Raw genomic sequence first — 16707 nt, forward strand, 5'->3', positions numbered from 1 at the left:
ACTGTGAAACAAGAGGTTTCGGGTTAGATTCCCAGGCACAATTTGCACTGCTATCTACTTTTTTTGGGGTTAAAAGTCTCCCGATTGATGATGTAATATTAATTCTCTGTTTTATCTAATTTCCAGAGAGAGTGAGACAAGTGCAGGAGAGATTAGAAGAATTCATAGAAGCGCTTAACAAAGAGAAATAGTTGATATATGTATATTGTAGTTACGTATGTATGTATGTATGTACACCTGCGCATGCGTCGCCAATGTACACAGTGCGCCCAAACACTAACAACACAAGGTAATCGTAATAATAAGGGATACTGTTTAATTTTTTGCTCACTAGGTGGCTCTCCTGTAGTGTAAAGTCGGTTTTTCCAATAGAAAATTAGTTAGTATTCATAGTCAGTCAGACTGCCTCGTTGATCGAGCGGTCGTAAATCTGACTGCCGGGCAAGGGGTCTCGGGTTCCATTCCCGGGTTGGGCAAAGTATTACTGGGTTTTTTTCGGTTTCGGTGTGACATTAGCTAATTCCCGGTTTGGGCAATACAAAGATCGCCCCTTATATGGTGGGCACCTCTGCTTACCCCTACATTAATACTAGGCTTGTTGTTATTATTAAAAAAGTCTATCTATAATGTTAACTGTTAAAAATTAATAAAATAATCTGATGCCAACGCAAATTGAACGTTATTACGTTCGCATAAAGTTCAATTTTCGTTTTCTATTACCTTGTGTTGTTAGTCCGACATTGCTATGTACCTATTGTATTTATAAAACGGCTCGTAGTTAAATATTTTTCAAAATATAACGTTTTTCTTATTAAATAAACTATTTACCTGGTAAAATAATACTGTTTTAGGGGGAAAATAAACCTAATATTTAAGTCTTGTCGACCTGGACCGGAGCTGCTGACGTAACAGATTACCGGGGCTCCGGCTCCAAGCAGAAGGAACGGGGTGGTTTTTAGTCAGTAAGAGTCCGACACTCCTTGCCGCCTTACCCAAGGCGGGAGAAGGCATTGGACGATCCCCTCCCCCCTAAAAAAAGGTCAGGTATGGCAAATAAACTCAAGTCCTATGGTAATGAAGTTAGTTAACACAACTGGTGGAAAGTTTAATGCATTTAAGTGCATCTCTGCCTACCCATTTCGTTAGTTATTAGGTGTGATGTTGTGTTAAAGATTATTCCTACGCAATAACTGAAAAGTCTATCAAGACTTTGTTAGGAAAGATAAATTGATCGAATATTTTGAGGTATTTAAAAAATGCTTTTAAAGTTGAAAACAAATTATGTTTAGTTTTGTTTTTCTTTGATACAATTAATACTCAGGAAAATAAGTACTTTTTAAAATTTTCCAGGCTGTGCATTTTTCAGTCATTTAGTGTTATATTTTATTTGTTACTTAATATGTTATGATTGTACTAAAAATTAACAAGAATATTTTACAAAAAATGTGTGTTTACCAGTCGAACTGTACAGTTAAATCGTAGGTCCATAGAACCTACATGCGTTCAAAAATAATGACTTTTATTTTTTTGGGACACCCTAGCCTACATATCTTATGATTTAACTGTACAGTTGAACCGCATAGTGTATGTAGCGAGCATTACTTTAATAAGCTTTCCCTATAAAGCATTAACTGCCGAAATAAAACTGTTGAAGGCAAATCCTCCGCTAAGCGTCAGTCAAACGCGATAGACGTGGCGGTTAACATGTTATAAACCATCCTTTTTTGACTTACCGCCAATTTCAATAACCTATTTATCTGTAGATTTGTTTCCTAGATATACATTTTGACATAAACTCCATACAAAATGTGTCAAAATTGTATCTCTATTTATTTTTTCACTATTTTATTACTTGTTTTACTTTATTATGAACTAAACTGATTTTTCCAAACATTTCTGAACTAAACGTAACTATGATCTTGAATTATTATTGTGTGAAAACTAGTATGTCAACTATCGTGATACATACTAAATTAACTAAAAATCACGGTTTACTCACGTAAATTAATGGAGAAAAGCTCTACTAATTTCGAGACACAAAGGGACTTTTCATCATGAACAGCGTACGCAGACGCGGCGACGTCGCGCAGCCTACTCGAAACTAGTAGAGCTTTTCTCTATTAATTTACGTGAGAAAACCGTGATTTTTAGTTAATAAAGTATGTCTTTCTGTCTAAAACTATAAGGTTCTTTGGAAAATGTCCACGGAGCATGTTAACTTAAAAAGGTACGTGAAAAATAAGAAAATAACTCAGAATAAAATATGTCTGGCTAGTAATGAAACAACTACATTTCAACTGAGTTGTATAATATGTTTACTCGGTTGGATATTTAATCAATAGTTAGTAATTATCGTTTAGTTTGTAATATCATTTAAAAAGGAGTATCTATCAGTCATTATTTAAAGTAATTGTTTCATTACTAGTGTGGAATAGTCATAATGTATCTTTAATAAAATAAAACTTGGTAATGTCTGTCTCCGGCGCTTGTCTACATTGGCGATGTATGAGCTACGTTGTATTATTTTGTTATTAATTTAACTGCTTGATATAAGTTGTCTTTTAATAAAACATTAAGAAAATTGTGTTGAAATATTTTATTTAAATAAAAACATTTACAAAAGTTATGTGCGTTTTGCGATTAACAGTTTTGTTACATATAAAGTTAACAATTAGTTACATAAATCTTAACGAAATACAAAAATAATATAAAAATACTGATTATTTTTTGAGTTATATAGAAACTCTACCTTTTAATGAGAGTTTGTGGTTTTAGTACCTTGAATTCTATTTCCACAGCTTCTAATATCAATATTACTTATAACTTTGACTATTAAAGTTACTGTAGCAAAAATAAAAGTATCAACTTTCTTACTCCACGTAAGATTTTATTATTTGTGTGAATAAGAAAGCGAAACATACAACAATTACAAACAAGTGAGTAAATAAAAGAGATGTACTTTTTTCAGTCTTTCAGATCTTTCATTTTGCAAGATTATTGTGGTTTAAATGCTATTTATCACATTTGGCTACCCGAGTAAATTTCGCGCCAAAATCAGCTTATTATGACAATTGATAGTTCATTGACGATGGAAAAGAGCATTTTTTTATACCACGACTGTGGCAAGACTGTACACGGCCCCCTGATGGTATTTACTTAAAGTTAAAAAAGTACATAAAGTAATATCTTTTATGTCCGTTTGGAGTGTAAATAAATTGATCGTAACATCACGCTAATCTAGTATCAAACAACTGTGCATGATTAATATCAAACAATTTTGTGTAGTCATCATACTACCTAATGATGGCAACTTAATATTATATTACTGTAACACTTAATATAATATTACAAATAATTTCATATTTGTGATGACAATACGCCCCATTTCCCACTTCGATACAAGTTTAAATTAAATTGGTACATGGTTTTGACGGGAAGGAGTAACAAACATACAAACGTTCACATTTATAATATTAGTAGGATAGTAGGACTATACTATAAGTTTAAGAATACTTAATAAAAAGTAAATACATTGTGCTGGACAACGACAATGTGAAGTCGATTTAGATCGACTATACTTATATTCACTTGAAGTGATTAACAGATAAACATTCTATGAATGATGAAGATTTATTCTAATGATTGATGCAGACCTGACTCACAAACCTAGTCACAAATCTCAGCATGTACAAACATCTCTATGGCTTTGTCTTTACTCAGTAGTTCTTCTATTTCTTTCAGCATATCTTTGGTGACGTCATACCGAAACCTTCTGTACGTGTAAACAGCCAAACGACGCTGGAGGCCAACTCCGTCCACTAGGAAACCCTTCAAAGCATGTCCAATAAACTTATCTCTAGAAACACCATACTGGAACGATTCTAAATAGCCAACGAGAGCCGCTGTGTAAAGTTCTATTATAGAGTCGAAGTATGTAGTGACCAGTTCAGAGACCTCCTTCGCTATGTACCTCCCGAACACAAAGCCTACGGCCTCCACGCCCTCCGTCCTCTTCCTCTTCGGGTCGGCAAACACTTCTGGCAACTGTTTCATGCTCTGCCTAACTGCCTTGAAGTACAACATAGTCAGGTGTATTTGTACATAAATTTGAAAGTATTTTTCTTTTGGCAAAAACGTTTGCAACCAATCCAAAATCTTTTGGATGACCAACAAACATGATAAATATTTAGTATCAAAAAAGGCTGCATTGTATCGTAAACTTGCTAAAACCTGGTCTAAACTTGTCTTAAATTTCTTGTCCTTTTTAGAGCGCAAAATTTCTAATTGTTTAATGAAACGAATCCCAATTTTCGAATACCTTTTTTCAAGGTCTTCATTGCTTTTGGCCAGCATCAAGTATCTGATGTAAAGAGCTGGGTATAGTATATCAGTATCGGCAATATTAGAGTCATCTGAATCTGAATTAGAATTAGAACCAGAAAGATTCTGTTTCTCATTTGTGCTATCAAACGTATGAAGTAGTACATTTTCAATAGATTCATCACATTCGGGCAGGATTTTACAAAGGTCTTGGAGCAGCCTATCAGCATGGGAACGAGAGATTGTGTGCACAGCTGAATAAAGTTCAGTGATGTATGCAGGTTTTATGGGATTCGGTATCCAATCGGTGTTTGCGAGTACTTGACGGAGTTGTTTGTGGCGTTTTAGATCTACCGTGGATAGCAACGGTTTAATGATATCCCAAACACCTAGCTCAGCAGTGTCGCCTCGTCGGTGGAAATACTGCAAGCCAGCCCGCAGAGCTGCCGCGGGACGTAGCTTCGCAAACGAAGTGAAGGTGTCGAGCACTGGTCCTTCTTTGGAGCGCAAACTGAGTGCTAGGGCCACCCGAACCGTGCGGCGCTCCGCCGCTAATGTGCGGATAAACTCAGCTCTTTCTATTTCACGACAGCGCATTACATGCGTTGCCACTGCCTTCACGCCAGCCCTACTCCAGCCCCACTCCGCTAAATTAACAATAGGCCGGGCGCGATGTGCGCAAGCTCTTAGCTGCGCTTGTAACATCACATATTCTTTACCCGCTTGATCTAACTTCTTCAATTCGGTTATAAACTCCTGAGACAAAATACTAGCTAATGGTCGGGCTAATTTAACGTGCGCAGATTTCTTGTCCAGTGGCTTTGAAATCTTTTCCTTCAGTGCATTCCTGAGTTTAGGTGTGAAATCTTGCTTTTGAACAAAGTACACAGCTAGTTTTGCAGTAAAGATATCGAAGTCTCTTCTGCGATCAGTCAGGATATCAACAACTTGTGTGACATCAAGCGCTAATGGATCATGACGCAGAGCATTCAGCAGCGCTTGTTCATCTCGCCGAAACATCATATTGAGGCGCAACAGCTCACGTCGTGCTATCCTTGCGTTGTAGAGTCGCTCCAATAAAGGACGCGCGAGCTCCTTATCTTGGACAGCCAAAGCGGTCACAGTTTTCACGGCTAGTGAAGAAGCTTCTACACGAATGCGATATACTTTTAGCACATCCAGCAATTTATTCAGCAGGTCCGCAGCAACCTTAGGCTCCACACCAACTGCAGCCGATGCCAACATATTTTGGAGATTATCAGCGACACGCTTCCGTTCATTCGGTTTCAAGGAATACTCTGCCAGAGTTGAAAAGTCTTTTAGAAAAGCATCTCGAATGATTGGATCGCACTGGCCAGCTAAAAGTTGGCGAATAACAACAGCATGCAGCCCCTCGCGGCACGGCGCTTCAGGGGTCGCACCATCAAGCCCCAGCCCGTGGCTAAAGTCCAACAGAAGTTGCCAAACGTCGGCAGGGAGGCGCCACACGGCGGCTCGCTTCACAAGACTGCGGATTACAGAGGCGCGGGTATGCGCGGGCTCGTTACTGTGCCGTACGGCAAGCTCAAGCAAAGCTGTCACTGCCTCGGTGCGACCGCCGGATTTGCTTACCAAAACCAAAAAAATATCACGTCGCCTGTCCGTGGATCCTGTTTGCCCTACTCGATGACTCAGATCCTGCAGAGCGTGATCAAATCCAATGAAACGAAATTCATCAAACAACCTATCTAAGTCTGTTTTCACTTTTACCACCATACAATCATCATATTCATCACCGCATCGCATTAGGCATTCGGCAAATTCAACATTTCGATACGAACGCTTCAAGAGTCGTCCCCCAGCAAATCCGCATCGAGGTTCACAATCAAGCACAGAAACACACTCAAGCTCTGCATCATCAAAAACATGTGAATCGGAGTCCAGCTCCGCCGCGGGGGAAGAAGGAGTCTCATACGGCCATTCCTGCACTAATTCACCGACGTCTTTGTCAACAAATACACGTTTCTTGAAGGCAGCTCTCTTTTGAGGATGTAGACGTTTAATCAGCGGTTCTACTGCTTTGTACTGGAACCAGTGCTGCAAGTAGCTGGCCCTAGCAAGCTGCAGCACAACTTCCTGGCACTCGTCGACACTGAGCCTCGCAGCCAGTGTGGGGATGTGCAAAATGTGGGCCACGTACAGCTCCAACTTGTTTGTGACTCTAGATTTATGGCACCGCACGATGTAGTCAGTCGCCAGTGGACTGAATCTCTTGAACTTATCAAAGCTAAAATACTTTTCCGTGATGTCTAGAAACACATCGGCATCCGATTTCAGCACGCATTTTATACTATTGTAGTAGGCCTGTTCTTGATCGAGATAGCATTTCTTAACATCGTCTTGTGTCGCCAACGAATCAAAATATATTTTGGCGACTGTAGAGCATTTCTCGCACAAAACTTTTAAATAGTGAGGCGACAGTTTGGCCAATATCTTGGGGACTTCTTCCAGTATGAAGCGATTGCTGCAGCGGCTGAGGAACTTTATGGCGAACTCGAACGAGTTCTGTTTGTAGTACTCATAGAACTCCTGGCACTTGGCGGGTTCCCGCAGGTTGATGTACAGCCAGTGCCTCATCTTGGAGACTGCCGGGGAAACCATTTCAGGGAAGAGAGTGTCTTCCAAATATTGAGGGTTGATGACGTCATGGCGGTCTAGCAGCCACCGGGCCTTCAGCGCTCTGCTCACAAACAGCATGTCGTCGTGTTTCAGGTTCCGCAGGATGTAGTCTGCGTCTCCGAGTGAGACGGCGAGGTCTACCTTGAACAGTCGGTCGGCTGGAGCCTGCTCGGGTACTGCCTCCACATCTTGGACCGTGGTTCCACTCTCTCTAGCCGCGCGCACCAACGAGTTGAGGTGTCGGTGCCGTTGGCCTAGAGTGTCTCCCACCAACGTGACTGGTGAATGTGGAGCCATCTGTAAATGAATAAAATAAATCGCAATCAATACTAGATACCTATCTTAACAATAGGTATAGAACATTTCTCGTCAAAAGTATTTTTTCTTTTTTATATGTATTAAAATTAAAACAATGCATGTTTGAGATCACGGAAAAGTATTCTGTGTTTAAGATAGTATTAAGCGAGTAGGTGCTGTTTTGGATACTATGTCGTTTTGCTATTCTCTTTTTTAATTTCTGTCTGGAAAAGGAAACTAGTCATTAGTTTCCTTCTTGACTCAACAACAAATAGGGCAAGTGACCCGGTTGTGGCCACCGACCCTTTTGTGGCCATTTGGACCTTCAAATATTTATAACTAAGGCATGGACAAATAAATTACTCTGTGATGTACAGTATTTAAAATATTGAATATTGGAGACACTGATGCCGTTGGCAGCTTTTATGTGTCAATCTTCACTTCGATGCAACATGTCATTCTTTTTAGTCGAGGGTGAAATTGTTAAGATCTTAACAAAAAGGCTAAGGCGAGCGGGTGAGGATTTGGTTTTTATTTTTTAAATCTTTGCTTATTGTTTGGATGTTTATGTTAATACTACATGAAGAATATATTGTCTAAGTGAAACTAAAGTTATTTTGTCGCCATATGTTTCTGAAGTGCGGTTATTAGAAGGTGGCCACTAATGGAGACAAAATTATGAATTTCTCCATCTTTGGCCACATGGCTGGCCAAAACTAATGTACACAGACACCCGACTTCTTCCCCTTTATTTTATCGTGGCTTTTTTTCCTTGGCTTTACATATCAACAAATACATATTTTTCATTTTCAGAGATGCAATAAATTGCCTTCACACAAAGGGGAGGTCAGTTTACTTTGCAGGTTTTACCAACGTCATATAAATGTTGATCTCTTTATTTGTAAGTTAAATTCAAGTGAAGTAATAATATTTCATATTTTCCAAACTAAATAAAAACCATTGTTAGTAAAATGTCCAATTTAATTAATAAATTTTGATTACTTTTATTGTATTTTTTGATGGCCAGAACTGGCACACGACCGTGGCCACAAATGGCACGAATCTGGCCAAAAATGGCACAAACTCCCTTTTTTTTTCTTTCTTATACAGTTATTTTTCTATTGGACGTTCTTTAAAAAAAGGGTTTTCTTAGGCAAGGTTAATACATGTTAAATGACTTTTTACAAGAAATATGTTCGTTATATCAAAAACTATAAGTTAAGAAAGCCTCAAAGTCGACAAAATTCTTAAAGTGGCCACAACCGGGTCACTTACGATACATAATATACACGTATGTTAAAAAAAACATTATAAATGCCGACATACCTAGGGCTAGGGTATACCGTATACCTAATTGTGGCTATCATAATAATATGGCCTTGACATGGCAATGTCATGATTACGCCCTTCTAGATACGTAATCGTTAAATAAATAAAGACACATAATACAATTGTAATGTTAAAATACATACCTATCATTTACAGTAATATTTCATAGGTACTTAGGTACCATTAAAAATAGCTCTAATAATCTAATCTAGAGTATAGATAGTCTCAAATAAAAATATTACCTAGTTTGGTAAATATAAACAAATACAAATACTTATTAATAGCTAATACATACCTCTAATTACGTATTAATTCAGATATTTCCTGTCATGCGAATAATAAATACTGATAAACTTTGACAAAATTAATCACAATTATTGAATAAATAAGTATTTTCACTGCTACGTAGTTGAATAAACTTTTGTGTTGTGAATCATAATAACCTAATATTCTATCTATCTAACCACAGAGTGTACACTGTACACCGGCTCTCTGACCTTCGAATTAATTTGGGAATGTCCGCACGTCACAGCCACACCCGAACAAAATGACGTCATCGGTATCACAAGACATTTATTAAATTAAAATAATAATTGATTATATATAGTCCTTTATCAAGGAATTTCCTTAAAATCTAATTAAGAACAACTTATATTTTAGTAAACCAATAGCTGAGAAATATTTTAGTTGGCAACATTAAGCTGTCATTGTCAATTGGTGTTGGCGGGAAATTTAACAAAACTTCCACTGAAGTAGTAGCACTCAGCACATGTTTTTTAATTGTTCTACTCATTTATTCGCACCATGGATAAAAGAAAGAGACTGGATTGGCCTTGTGGGCGGGCCACGCGTGCCGAGGGTGTGAGCCGGCGTACTGCGCGCTGTCATAACGCTCAAATGTTCATACTTACCGGCTAGCAATCGCTGTCATGTTTTGACAGCGTACGTATCTCCGCAAAAATATTATATTATGCCGTCTTGCGCTATTATAACGTGTCGGAAAAGAAGCCAGGTGTGTAGCATAGCACGAGAAGGAATTTCTTTTCACCGGTAAGTCCAAAAACATTAAAATACTTGTGATATTTGTAATTATAACATTAGCATTATGAATTTTATAGACAAAAACGATATAATCGCAAGCAGACTAATAGTAATACATTGCTTGCGATAGATGAGTACAATCTTGCACTACGTGAGCAATCGCGCAATGTATTACGTCCATTGCGAGAGTCCCGAGTACCGAAACAAAAGTTCATTTCCACAAAATCTATGACATCGATAGTGTTGGGCAAATTTGTAATCAATGTCGATTGTTACTATGATACAGTCTATTATAATCAATAGCACATTTTTATAATTAAAATAATATTATTTATTACGACTAATTAGTAATATAGATTTTGAGTGAGTTTTGTTTTTTTTTTTATAGAATGTGACATATGATTTATTTTAATATTATGTTTTAGGTTTCCAACAGATCCAGGTGTAAGAAAATTGTGGATTGACACAACTGGTAGAATTAATTGGATTCCTACTAAATGTAGCATAATTCGTTCGCAACATTTCGATGTTGATAATTACATAATAACAAAGTCAGGGAAAATAAACTTGTAACACGCCGCCTTTTCGTAAGCATCGTACACGGTGAGCGGGAAAGCCACCGCTCGCCCGCGGTCTTACCGCGCATGCGCCGCGCGCGACGCGCGCGCCACCCGATCGCCGAGGGACGCGGACGCGGACGACGCCACAGTCCGCCTCCGCTCGCCATCGCGTGATACACGAATCGCTATCTCTCATAATCTGTGTTCTAACGTACCTATTTACTATGTTAGTGTAACGTTCTGATTTCTGATGTGAATATGAATAGACATTTATAGTTAAAGACTTGGTTTCATTCAATTCGCCCACAAAATCTCGTAACTAACTGTTTACAAACTTAAAATTAGGCGTTTATCCGCACAAATATATCGCATTCAGTAAGTAAACTGATTTTATTTTAGAAAATTTTATATTGGTCTCTTTAAATCAGTTTTTTTGTCTAAAAATGGCGATATTTAAAATATCATCTTTCGTAAATTTAAAAAACGAAAAAATTAAATAATATAACCATGTTATTTCAATGTGTTCTGTACTTTATACAAATTATTGTAAATGTGAGAGCCCTGTAATTAGCTAAAATTGAATTAGACTAGTAGAATGCATTTGTGTCAGCTTAGAGTTGTCATGCTCACTCAAAGGTCTCATTGGCGGTGGCACGGGCGTTAGATCGTTCGATTCCCTGCAACATGGTTGAGTTGGGCGGTGCTGGTGTACGTGCCATGTTGGTGAACGGGCGCTGTCAACTGGGACTGGGTCAGCTCCAGACTGTATTAATTTTGTTGTTGTTAAGGTTTTTTTTTCTATCGCTTTGACTGAATACTAGTTTTACATTGTTCTCACATAGTTGAAGCAATCGATGCAAAGAAAAGCAATGTAACCAAGAATTGTATTGTAAATCTGATTGAAAAAGATTAACCTATGGAGTTTCTTGCTCGTTCTTCTCCATAGGAATCTACACTTTGGAACGAGCAAATAGCTTCACTAGAGGACTGACCGACAGACAGACGTTATTAACATTATTATATTAGTTTTGACGTTCAAAAGTACCTTTGATTTAATTTTTTACTTATTTTTAACTTATTGAGTAATAAAATTGGTTTTAAAATTCAGTTGTGTATTTTTTATTTATTTTACTTTTATTACTTGGTTTCTATTTCGCATGAATACAATTTCACAATATTCTACAATACTTGTAAAACAAAAACAAGATTTCCTAAATTTTATCGATATCAACAATCGACCTTTCTCTCGCCCTAGCATACATGAGTTTTTATGCGTGTTAGAGTGTACGTCAAATGCAGTCATTGCGTTTGTGTGACAACCAATAGCAAATTCGAGATTTAAATGTGTGTTATTTATTTGTGGGGGTAATCCGCTCAGGCATTGGTCTCTTGCTTGTAGTGAAATTAAAGGGTGGGAGAAACGGCGACACGCGTTCTGATACAAATCAGGAACTATTTCATTTCTACTCTCTTTATCTATTCTGTTATTCGCACCATGTATTCAAATGCAGTAAGTTTTGAATCTTTTCTATAGTTTATAGACGTATCTCTCCGAGATATAGCTGAAGTAGGACTTATTTAATTTTTTCTTGCATTTAAAAATGCCATGAGACAGACTTGTGGATAATAATAACTTACTATAACAGACAATAAAATTCGGCTATGTTTCGCAGGGTAAATAAACAATGTAATAAGCCACTAAAGTTGGGAGCCAGTTTAATAGGCAACTTCCAAACTCAGTGGTGGTTTTAATAAAGCGACACTTTACAGTCAAATCACTTTTAATGTCTATTTACATAATTTTCCGAACACGAGACTAAAAAAACTTAATACAAAACTACTTGATACACAAAATGGCGGATAATCGAGAAAAGTTCTAGAATATAAGATGGCGTGATAAAGAGCCGCGGAGAATATCACAACACGTCCGTACGCGTCGGTGGTCGGGGCGCTCTCTCTCTCACCGCTCGCAATGGCTGCGCTGGCGCGCGACGTTGCGGCGGTCGGGAGGAGTCGTCGTTCACGCGCTCTCATTGGGCGACATCGTGACGTCGCAACCACAGAGTAAATCTCGCCATAGACTACGTTTCGTTATTTTTTTAATACCCGCGCTACAACAATTATTTAATAATAATAACAATATTTAATAGCAGTAGGTATTTATAAAGCCTTGTATCAATAAACAGCGCAACATTAACAAAAACAGATAAATAGTTTTACTGCCGTACTCAGAGACATTTAATGATTACTTAAACTATTCCGTACCAACGATTTTGTATCGAAAACAATTGCTAAGGACTGGGTTAAGTAACCATTAAATGACTCTGAGTACGGCGATTAGATGGCAAACATAACATAACTTGAGCATAGTTTATTCAATATTTTCTTCATTTAATACAATCATAGAGTATAATAAGCATTAACAAAGCATTCTATAGCCTTTTCCTTTGTAAATAACTCCTCCATTTCTTGTTTCATTGAACCATAGAAATCAAAATAACCGCGGCTCCTATAGATGTGCACCACCATACGGCGCTGGAGACCGACCCCTTCCTCCCACATACCTTTTAAAGTAGAATTTATAAAACTCGACCTAGAATTGCAACACACGAAGTAGTTAAAGAAATCATTTAAAATTCTGGCATACAGTTCTATTATAGAGTCAAAATACGTAGCGACGTGTTCAACGACATCCTTCATTATGTATCTCCCGAACTCAAACCCTACAGCCTCCACGCCCTCCGCCCTCCTCCTCTTCGGGTCAGAAAATACTTCTGGCATCTGTTCTATACTTTGTCTAACTGCTTTAAAATATAACATGAATAAGGTAAACTGTGTATGTATTCTGAAATTTCTTTCTTTCGTCATAAATGTATTCATCCAATCCAAGATCGTTTCGAAAACTTTCAAACAGCACGCGTACTTCGTGTCCAAGAAAGCGGTGTTATACAGCAAACTCATTAGGACTTGATTAAATCTTCTATGGAATTCTCCATGTTCCTCGCGGCGTAGAGTATTTAAATGTTCTAAAAATCGGTTTCCTATCTGTAGTCTTTTTTCCAGATCCTCATCATTTACAGAGAGCATCAAATATCGTATAAAAACAGCCGGCGTCTTGCCATCACTACTGTCCAAAATGTCTAACAATACTTTATCGATTGACTCATCGGCTTCTGGTAAAATTCTGGACAGCTCTTGAAGAATGTTTAGACCAACCGACTTAGAGATCTTATTGATGGCAAGGTAAACATTAATGCAATAATCAGCCTTAATGGGAGATGGAATCCAATGAGTATTGGCTAGTAAACGACGGAGTCGTTCGCGACGTGTTAGGTCGACCGTGGATAGCAACGGTTTAATGATATCCCAAACACCTAGCTCAGCAGTGTCGCCTCGTCGGTGGAAATACTGCAAGCCAGCCCGCAGAGCTGCCGCGGGACGTAGCTTCGCAAACGAAGTGAAGGTGTCGAGCACTGGTCCTTCTTTGGAGCGCAAACTGAGTGCTAGGGCCACCCGAACCGTGCGGCGCTCCGCCGCTAATGTGCGGATAAACTCAGCTCTTTCTATTTCACGACAGCGCATCGCTTGCGTCGCCACAGCTTTCACGCCAGCCCTACTCCAGCCCCATTCTGCTAAATTGACGATAGGCCGAGCGCGATGTCCACACGCTCTCAGTTCCGCGGCCAACTTGACAAAGTCGGCACCCGCTTGATCTAACACTTTTAGTTCTTGTTCCAACTCCAACTCCTGGCAGATAAGACTTGCTAATGGTCGAATCAATTTTATTTTTAGACCGCGTATGATGGGTATACGTGGCCGTGGTGGAAACCGAGGCGGGAACTGTGGCCAGTGTCGTGGCGGGAATTGTGGCAGGTGTCGATGAGGAAATATAGTAGGTTGACAACGATTCGACACGTCATTGCTTGTTGGTTCACGCCGAATATTGCGTTGTGGAAAAGTTCTCATTGGTTGTTGAAACCCGACTACGGTGGATCCTGATGGTGCCTCTTCTGGTGGCTGTAAAATCTTTCCTTTTAATGCATTCTTGAGTTGAGTTGTGAAATCTTGCTTTTGGTCGAAGTACACAGCTAGCTTTGCAGTAAAACTGTCTAATTTTGTGTTGCGTACATACAGGATATCAACAACTTGTGTCACCTCAAGCGCGAGTGGGTCATGGCGCAACGCATTCAATAGCGCTGCTTGATCTCGCCTGAACGTCATACTGAGGCGCAGCAGCTCGCGCCGCGCTATCTTTGCGTTATAAAGTCGCTCCAGCAAAGGTCGCGCGACATCCTTGTCCTGGAGAGCTAAATCCAACACAGCTTTCACGACAGGTGAGGATGCCTCGATACGGATGTGGAATGCCTTTAGCACATCCAACATCTGACTCAGGCGCTGCGCGGCAACTGCAGGCTCAACATCGACAGCGGTCGATGTCAACATATTTTGAAGATTAGTGGTAACGCACACCTGTTCATCCGGCTTCAGAGAATATTCTGCCAAAGTTGAAAAATCTCTTAAAAAAGCATCGCAAATGGCTGGTTCGCACTGGCCAGCCAACAGCTGGCGAATTACAACAGCATGTAGTCCTTCGTGACACGCCGCTTCTGGCGTCGTTCCGTCCAGCCCCAGCCCGTGTCCGTAGTCTAGCAGTAGTTGCCAAACGTCGGCAGGGAGGCGCCACACGGCGGCTCGCTTCACAAGACTGCGCATTACAGCGGCTCGGGTATGCACGGGCTCGTTACTGTGCCGTAAGGCGAGCTGCAAAAATGTTTTCACCGCATCCGTACGACCGCCGGTTTTACTAACCAAAACCATAAAAATGTCACGTCGCCTGTCTGGGGAAGCGGTGGCAATTAACCGTTGGCTCAATTCATGCAGTGCGCGATCGAATCCAATAAAGCGGAACTCATCGAACAGCCGGTCTAGATCAGTTCTTATTTTCCCAAAAACGTGATTTTGTTCATAATTATCTCTTACGGCACTTGCAAGCCCAAAACACATGCCACCCGACGCAAGCGTATGCCCGCCCGAAGCAAAACGAGGCTCTGCTATAATGTCTGGTACGAAATCCCGATCATCAAAAATGTGAGGTCCACTAATGCCAGGTCTAATCGGAGAGCCAGGTACATCGTATGGCCATTTCTCCACTAATTCACCGACGTCTTTGTCAACAAAGACACGTTTCTTGAAAGCAGGTCTCTTTTGAGGATGTAGACGTGTAATCAGCGGTTCTACTGCTTTGTACTGGAACCAGTGCTGCAAGTAGCTGGCCCTCGCAAGCTGCAGCACAACTTCCTGGCACTCGTCGACACTGAGCCTCGCAGCCAGTGTGGGGATGTGCAAAATGTGGGCCACGTACAGCTCCAACTTGTTTGTGACTCTAGATTTATGGCACCGCACGATGTAGTCAGTCGCCAGTGGACTGAATCTCTTAAACATATCGCAAATGAAATACTTTTCCGTGATGTCTAAAAACAAATCGGCATTAGATTTTAGCACGCATTTTATACTATTGTAGTAGGCCTGTTCTTGATCGAGATAGCATTTCTTAACATCGTCTTGTGTCGCCAACGAATCAAAATATATTTTGGCGACTGTAGAGCATTTCTCGCACAAAACTTTTAAATAGTGAGGCGACAGTTTGGCCAATATCTTGGGGACTTCTTCCAGTATGAAGCGATTGCTGCAGCGGCTGAGGAACTTTATGGCGAACTCGAACGAGTTCTGTTTGTAGTACTCATAGAACTCCTGGCACTTGGTGGGTTCCCGCAGGTTGATGTACAGCCAGTGCCTCATCTTGGAGACTGCCGGGGAAACCATTTCAGGGAAGAGGGTGTCTTCCAAATATTGAGGGTTGATGACGTCATGGCGGTCGAGCAGCCACCGGGCCTTCAGCGCTCTGCTCACAAACAGCATGTCGTCGTGTTTCAGGTTCCGCAGGATGTAGTCTGCGTCTCCGAGTGAGACGGCGAGGTCTACCTTGAACAGTCGGTCGGCTGGAGCCTGCTCGGGTACTGCCTCCACATCTTGGACCGTGGTTCCACTCTCTCTAGCCGCGCGCACCAACGAGTTGAGGTGTCGGTGCCGTTGGCCTAGAGTGTCTCCCACCAACGTGACTGGTACGTACGTGGCCATCTGTCGGTAGATATTGTAGTCTAATTAATAAAACAATACAAATTCTTCGAAAACAATTACATCAGAGTTTTTTTTATTTGAAAGGAATTAATGGTTCATTAGCAACTTGACTGTTGATTTTGTATCTAACCAAGCAATTTGATTACCTACTCAACTATAAGTACTTATGGATATTCAAGTATTAATTAAGATTTACTAAATTTATTAATAACGTAACGAGTAGCTACTTTTAATACATTAATCAGCTGCAATCGTCATTCGAGATTTGAGATAAGATTATAGAGAAAGCAAAAGGGTTTTAAATAATTTTGATATACAGGAAATATTATTGTAGAATATTTCTTTAAAATGTTATTTTTATTTA

At 39.8% G+C, this 16707-nt stretch overlaps 3 protein-coding genes and 1 long non-coding RNA gene across 8 annotated transcripts in view; 2 read left to right on the forward strand and 2 right to left on the reverse strand.

The window, feature by feature from the left end:
• Positions 1–2584, forward strand: part of LOC118276643 (dynamin-like 120 kDa protein, mitochondrial) — an 18537-nt gene extending 15953 nt beyond the window's left edge. For all 4 annotated transcript variants that reach the window (XM_050699929.1, XM_050699930.1, XM_050699931.1 and 1 more), the window contains exon 21: positions 127–2584. In XM_050699929.1, coding sequence (XP_050555886.1) covers positions 127–191 — 65 coding nt within the window. In that variant the 3' untranslated portion in view covers positions 192–2584. The remainder of the gene's footprint in view (positions 1–126) is intronic.
• The window catches only part of LOC118276642 (uncharacterized), a 23142-nt gene continuing 9016 nt past the window's right edge, over positions 2582–16707 (reverse strand). Inside the window, exons 2-3 of one of the 2 annotated variants that reach the window (XM_035595024.2) lie at positions 8900–9047; positions 2582–7275 (exon numbers count right to left, since the gene is read on the reverse strand). In XM_035595024.2, the coding sequence (XP_035450917.2) occupies positions 3667–7275 (3609 nt within the window). In that variant the 5' untranslated portion in view covers positions 8900–9047 and the 3' untranslated portion in view covers positions 2582–3666. The remainder of the gene's footprint in view (positions 7276–8899; positions 9048–16707) is intronic. The other variant, XM_050699920.1, reaches the window with a different exon arrangement.
• On the forward strand, positions 9410–11312 carry LOC126911655 (uncharacterized). Its single transcript, XR_007706174.1, has 2 exons — positions 9410–9654; positions 10071–11312. It is a non-coding gene; the product is annotated as an uncharacterized LOC126911655 (long non-coding RNA).
• LOC118276972 (uncharacterized) overlaps positions 12326–16707 on the reverse strand; it is a 4951-nt gene continuing 569 nt past the window's right edge. Inside the window, exon 2 of the mRNA XM_035595610.2 lies at positions 12326–16343. Coding sequence (XP_035451503.2) covers positions 12606–16343 — 3738 coding nt within the window. The 3' untranslated portion in view covers positions 12326–12605. The remainder of the gene's footprint in view (positions 16344–16707) is intronic.

This window comes from Spodoptera frugiperda, chromosome 17, assembly GCF_023101765.2.
Source record: "Spodoptera frugiperda isolate SF20-4 chromosome 17, AGI-APGP_CSIRO_Sfru_2.0, whole genome shotgun sequence".
Classification (NCBI taxonomy): Eukaryota; Metazoa; Arthropoda; class Insecta; order Lepidoptera; family Noctuidae; genus Spodoptera; species Spodoptera frugiperda.